Source organism: Saprolegnia diclina (genome assembly GCF_000281045.1).
Source record: "Saprolegnia diclina VS20 unplaced genomic scaffold supercont1.107, whole genome shotgun sequence".
NCBI classification, from domain to species: domain Eukaryota; phylum Oomycota; class Saprolegniomycetes; order Saprolegniales; family Saprolegniaceae; genus Saprolegnia; species Saprolegnia diclina.
In genome coordinates this window covers 143764-150022 of record NW_008246174.1, presented here as the reverse complement: position 1 = coordinate 150022, position 6259 = coordinate 143764, and the positions used below count along the sequence as shown (strand labels likewise).

The 6259-nt window shown below is 56.2% G+C and overlaps 3 protein-coding genes across 3 annotated transcripts; 2 read left to right on the top strand and 1 right to left on the bottom strand.

Annotated features, from left to right (window-relative positions):
- Positions 1–38: 38 nt before the first annotated feature.
- Positions 39–805, top strand: SDRG_15968 (hypothetical protein; the record flags this gene model as incomplete). The annotated part of the gene is made up of 4 exons (XM_008622156.1): positions 39–222; positions 271–395; positions 449–572; positions 617–805. Coding segments are annotated over 4 exons (622 nt in total), but the record flags the coding sequence as incomplete, so codon positions are not given.
- Positions 806–2762: 1957 nt separating this feature from the next.
- SDRG_15967 (hypothetical protein) lies at positions 2763–3837 on the top strand (the record flags this gene model as incomplete). Its single annotated transcript, XM_008622155.1, has 6 exons — positions 2763–2837; positions 2891–3021; positions 3069–3252; positions 3301–3425; positions 3481–3604; positions 3649–3837. The coding sequence occupies 6 exons, from the start codon at positions 2763–2765 to the stop codon at positions 3835–3837; spliced, it is 828 nt and encodes a 275-aa protein (XP_008620377.1).
- A 315-nt stretch (positions 3838–4152) lies between these two features.
- SDRG_15966 (hypothetical protein) lies at positions 4153–6259 on the bottom strand. The gene is made up of 7 exons (XM_008622154.1): positions 6066–6259; positions 5830–6021; positions 5442–5781; positions 5042–5392; positions 4856–4986; positions 4520–4809; positions 4153–4466 (listed from the first exon to the last, which is right to left on the bottom strand). The coding sequence occupies exons 1-7, from the start codon at positions 6249–6251 to the stop codon at positions 4244–4246; spliced, it is 1713 nt and encodes a 570-aa protein (XP_008620376.1). The 5' UTR covers positions 6252–6259; the 3' UTR covers positions 4153–4243.

The window sequence follows — 6259 nt, the reverse complement described above, 5'->3', positions numbered from 1 at the left end:
TTGCAGCTGCTACCGGATGCCTCATGCCAAAGTCGTAGGGCGCTCGCGGGCTGGAACTTGCTGCTGGCGACCTTTAGCTTCTGCGGTGCTGTTCGCACGGTGCCCTTCTTGCTCGACTCGATCTATCAGCGCGGCGCGTATGCGTCCATTTGCTCGGAGGCCACGGACCACTACGGCAACGGCCCCACGGGTCTCTGGGTCGCCCTCTTCATCTTCTCCAAGGTCCTGCACGCGCATGCTGTTAGCACTTGCGGCTCATCGATGTCGTAGGTGCCGGAACTCATCGACACGTTCTTTATTGTCGTGCGCAAGAAGCCGCTCATCTTTCTGCACTGGTACCACCACATTACCGTCTTGATGTTCTGCTGGCACGCGTTCGCTGTCCGCTCGGCGAGGTATGTCTTCCCACAACACATTTTGGGAATCGATTCCCTAATTTTACGTTTAGCGGCCTCTACTTTGTGGCGATGAACTACTCGGTGCATGCGATCATGTACTTTTACTACTTTCTCACGGCCCGGGGGTACCGACCCAAGTGGGCGCTGCTCGTGACCGTCGCCCAGCTCAGCCAGGTACTTTTTACTCCAAATTCTGCATGTATCAAGTTGATACATAGATGGTTGTCGGTGTTGCGGTGTGCACGATGAGCGTCCTGTACATTCGCCAAGGCGCCGTGTGCCATGTCGACGAGAGCAACCTGAGCTGGGGCATCCTCATGTACTCAAGCTACTTTGCGCTCTTCCTCAAGTTCTTCATTGAGCGCTACTGCTTCCCGGCTAAGCGCTCGGTGAAGAAGGTCCAATAGATCCAATAGGTTAGTACAGTAGACGCGACCTACGACCGAACGGGATATGATCTCGTAACGAATATAACCCCATTTGCACAACAAATATTGTACGTTTTGCGCTAGCAAAAGCAACAAGATCTCGGATATACGCATTCTATGACTATCAGTCGTAAAATGTGATATCAAGGAGAATGCTCAACAGCGCAGGAATGCTCAAAAAGGAGTTGGCTGCCCACAAGGAAGAGCGACAAATTGTTTCAACAGCAGCACGTGCACTTCAACGTAATAACCACTCGCGTCTCCGTTTCGCGCCAAATTGTTTCAACAGCAGCACGTGCACTTGAACGTAATGACGGCTCGAGTCTCCGTTTCCTAATTGGCATTTGGTAGATGCTATGCTGGCGCAGCGATTTTTGAAAGGCTTTTAGCTGCGAAGCGCTGCATAACCGGTGCGGTGGACATGGACCTGACGTCACCAAGCCCAATGTCCCGATGTGGGATGATGTCGCGGTGTTTAGGCAGTGCCAAGCATGAAGGCTGATCAATAGCGTACGCAATCTCGAGGACTATATACCATTACATTTTACGTCATCCGCACGAGGTACACGGCCAACGAGAGCCTGGATGCCAATACCCTAACCTCGATAGGGTTAGGGTATTCGGATTCGCACACTTGGCGTCAGATTCTTTGCTCGCGAGTGGATGCAACGTCTGCATAGTCTTCGTGCCTTAATGAAGCGTAGCCTCGGCGCACATATGATGGCATGGCGGCGCTTCATGCACTGGTAGTGGCTAGGTTTGTCAGTTGTCACCACGTCTCTATAAAACGACGACCCGAGGTGCAAAGCATTTTGGCTGGGTCGAGAGACCTCAAGACCACGCATATTTTGGAGACACGCTCAAGAATCGAATATCCAAAATCGTTAGACTGTGTTCGACTTAACTATGCTGGAGATCGACCGAATAGCACAGCTATTTTCTCTACACCCTCGTAGTGTCTACCAGGACTCCACTGTAGCGCGCTCTAAACCACGATTGGACGGTGGCGATGGTGCACCCTTTCTCGTACCTCCACCAGCTGAAGCAACGGCGAATGCAACGTGGTACCTTTTTGGTAATTCTAGAGAACTTGAGCATAGCACTGTGCACATAACGCCACTGCATGGAATAAGATCATGCTATAAGATGCGTTAATAGAGGTGCCGCGCCATAACTTTTGGTCTTATCCAAGGATTCAAATTCTGGTGCTGTATGGATTCGCCGTTGCACGCAAGGTGCGTGAGTCACACTCGTGTTTGGTGCTGCTCCATGGAGAGTGTGCACTTGACGTACTGTCCGACCCCAAGTCATCCATGCTGCCGTGTACTCAGAGTCTCAACCCCTCTAGACCAGCTCTCGTAGAAGCCCATATTTATCCGATACACAAATGCGTAGCGTTCGTGTAGACTCGATAACAACAAACTGTGGTTATCTTCACAAGCAGCCGCCGCCGTGATCACGAGAATGTGCGGCCAATATGCGCGATCGTCCAACCGGATGAGCTGTAGGAAGGGCATGAGGCGCTGTCACAGCCTCCCGTGCACTTCGCTCGGGGTCGTAGCCGCATTTGACCAGAGAACAGGATGGGCAAGCGCATTTAACTTTAGCGCGCGATGGGTCTGAAACGGGGTCTATAAAGCTGGGGCTGCTGCAGAAAAGCCGACTGGCTAGCGCCATCTGCTCCATGAAACCATGTGTCGTAGACCATCTGCCATTCAACACTCGGCGTTGCGGGCTCGGAGTTACGGCCATCGTGTCTACGCCGGTGGTAGATCACCTCGCTTTACCGAGATGATTGCACTTTCTGCACGAGATATCGCTTGTATTTAACAATAATACCTCGTTTTAACGACAGGCACGAAATAGCGCGGATTGTAGATCGACGACCGTGGTTCTCGTCCAGCACCTTCAAAACCAAAGAGGACGTCAACGTAGCATGCGCGCACTCTCCCTGCACGAAGCGTATCCGGCGCTGAGCCCGCTCTACCCGTTCGCCTTTGAGCGCGACTTTGTACGTCCGCTCGCGCACAGTTGCAACATCTCGAGAAAGTTGTACCGACGTAGGTGCCGAGCTGGCAGCCGGGCTTTTGCGCTGACTCGATGGGCCTCGCCATTGGCCTCTGTGCTATCTACTGTGTGCTCTGCTACACTGGCCGTCATTTCATGGCCTCGCGCGCCCCGTTCGACCTCAAGACGTACGCCCCTTGCAGCTGCTACCGGATGCCTCATGCCAAAGTCGTAGGGCGCTCGCGGGCTGGAACTTGCTGCTGGCGACCTTTAGCTTCTGCGGTGCTGTTCGCACGGTGCCCTTCTTGCTCGACTCGATCTACCAGCGCGGCGCGTATGCGTCCATTTGCTCGGAGGCCACGGACCACTACGGCAACGGCCCCACGGGTCTCTGGGTCGCCCTCTTCATCTTCTCCAAGGTCCTGCACGCGCATGCTGTTAGCACTTGCGGCTCATCGATGTCGTAGGTGCCGGAACTCATCGACACGTTCTTTATTGTCGTGCGCAAGAAGCCGCTCATCTTTCTGCACTGGTACCACCACATTACCGTCTTGATGTTCTGCTGGCACGCGTTCGCTGTCCGCTCGGCGAGGTATGTCTTCCCACAACACATTTTGGGAATCGATTCACTATTTGTTGTGTTGTAGCGGCCTCTACTTTGTGGCGATGAACTACTCGGTGCACGCGATCATGTACTTTTACTACTTTCTCACGGCCCGGGGGTACCGACCCAAGTGGGCGCTGCTCGTGACCGTCGCCCAGCTCAGCCAGGTACTTTTTACTCTAAATTTTGCATGTATCAAGTTGATACATAGATGGTTGTCGGCGTTGCGGTGTGCACGATGAGCGTCCTGTACATTCGCCGAGGCGCGACGTGTTACGTCAACCACGACAACCTCAAGTGGGGCATCCTCATGTACTCAAGCTACTTTGCGCTCTTCCTCAAGTTCTTCATTGAGCGCTACTGCTTCCCAGCTAAGCGCTCGGTGAAGAAGGTGCAGTAGATGCCTGACGAAAGATCCGGCCGCATCATCTATAGCCCTCCCATTCTATAATAGAGTTGTGGGTTTGTCGACGCGCCTGTCATCCTCTGCAGCAACAACCCTCTGACTACGAAATCGACAGGCGTACAGGACCTATAGCAAAAGGTAGCGTGATCACCGAGGACTCTACCGTCCTCAGTCGCTCGACCTCATTCGCGTACCAAGATACATCGATAGCTCGATATCGCATTTTGGGCCGGGCACCAGTGCGCACTTGTGTTCTCCGCAGAGTTTGACGGCCTCCAGTAGCTGCCTCTATACCTCTTGGCGCTACGCTCGCCCACGACAACGAGTGGCTATGCATTATCGGTCCCCTGCGACTACCCGACGATAACAAGAGGGCTGCATGCTTTATAAAAGAAGCCTCCTACTCGCCGTCAATTGCGAGCGTGTCGAGGTACGCCATCATGTCCTTGATGAGCTTCTTGTCGGCCTTCTTGCGCTGCGTCGTGAGCACCTGAAGGCGCTTCCACGCCTTGTGGATCTGCACTTGCGTCGCCTTGTCCTTGCGCTCGCCCGCCATCTTGTTGGCGCGGAAAAAATCGTCTTTCGCAGGCTTGAGCTGCAGCGTTTGCATGTGGAGCAGTCCTCTAGCATGCGATTCCACATGTAGTATCAAGAGATCAAGTGAGAAACATGATACCGCAGGTACAGCGCAGGCAAATGGTCGGGCGCGAGCTCGAGACCAAAATGGAGGCACTCGATGGCCTCGGGGACCATGCGCAGATGCGAGAGGCTCTTGGCCAAGTTCATGCACAGCGCGACTTGAAGGGCGCTCAGCGCGCTTTGATCCGAGAACGAGAGGCAGAGGCGGCAGCGCGAGAGGTCCACAGTGTCGTCATCGCCCGACGCGTCGTAAATGACTTCGACGCGGGTGGGGCCATCGACGTCGCTGACCATTGCCGGCCAGCGGGTTCCGTCACCTTGACGCACCTAGTTTCGCCTAAGCCGAGCTCAATCTTATTTCCAACACTCGTACTTCAACGCACGCGCCAACCGGCAAGGCGGTGGTTGTCGTCGGCGTTGAGAGCGCTTGACGCGCCGTGGCCGCCGCCACCTTGAGCGTCGAGAGACCGAGGCGGTAGAACTGCCGCGCAGCCGCATGATTGCCTAGACAAGTCCGAATAAGAAATAAGACGTCGACGAGAAGAGTCGACGCGCATACCCAGGCTGAACCAGCGGTTGCCGCTGGCTTTTAGCGACGTGGCCATTGCGAGGGCCTCGGGGAGTGCGAGGCCAATCTCGAGCGTTGGCAGAGCCACGCGGTTGGCCATTTCGCAGTCGATCGCGATGGCCTCGAGCTCGGCGCGGGTTGTTGCAGAAGGAATCGCGTCGGGTTTGGACAAGAGCCAAAGCAGCGCGCCGTGGCAGTGGGGGTGCGACTGGAGCACCGGCGCCAACGTGGCAGTGCCGAGTGCATCGAGCACGAGCGGCGCCATCTCCATCCAAACACACTTGAGCGGACTCAGCGCCAGTGCGAGAAAGGCGCTGGCCCACTGGCTGTCGCCGTCGCTGCCTACGATGCGTGCAGGCCATGAGCCACATCCTCGATGCATGTAGTCTACCCGAGTAGAGAATCGGGCGCTGCGGGTGCAAGACCTCTGCGAGGTGCGAGAGCAGTGCAGTCCACTTGGCACCAAAGGTCGTGTCGTGCTGCTGATGCCACTCGCGTCCCCAGAGCCGGAGAAGGCCGCTGCTGCAGAGAGCCTTGGCTTCCGCTTTGGTCGAGAGGACGCGCCGGATCAGGTCGAGGAGGCCAGTGTTGCCGCCAAAGACATAGTACTGCTTGAGGAGGTCGCAAAAGCCGTTTGCGTCGGCGTCCACGAGCCCGCAAAAGAGTTTGTCTGGGCGCGGCTGCAGCGTTGAGCCGATCGACGCCACGAGCGACGTCAACGTGGCACTCACCTAGGCTATCGCTTTGGTATCTTAGCACGACTATAATAGATGACGCACAAGAGAGGTCGTCGAGAGCGAGGCGTGACGCAGTGCGAACGACTGCTGGACGAGCGAGGACCGGGCGGCCCAGAGCGCCGGCACGAGCGGGGCGGCGCCGTGGGCCCAGGCGGCCAAGCACCGCCAGATAGGCAGGTGCAAGTCCTCCTCGACGTCGCCAAGGCTTGCATGGCTCAGCAATGTATCCACGAGCTAGAGCATACGTGAGGTCATGGAACGACTCGCCATGGTCGTACCTTGACGTCCTGCAAGAGGCGTGCAATGCGCTCGTTGGTGCCATGGTCCGAGAAGAGCGCGAGCGCGTTGACCGCGTCGTCAGCGTCTGCATCGCTTGGCGTTTGGATGTAGCGCACAAGCGTGCGCACACCGTCGTCGGTCTCGAGGAGCGCGGCGAACGCGTCAACCTCGTTGTCGCTGTCCATGCCCGTTG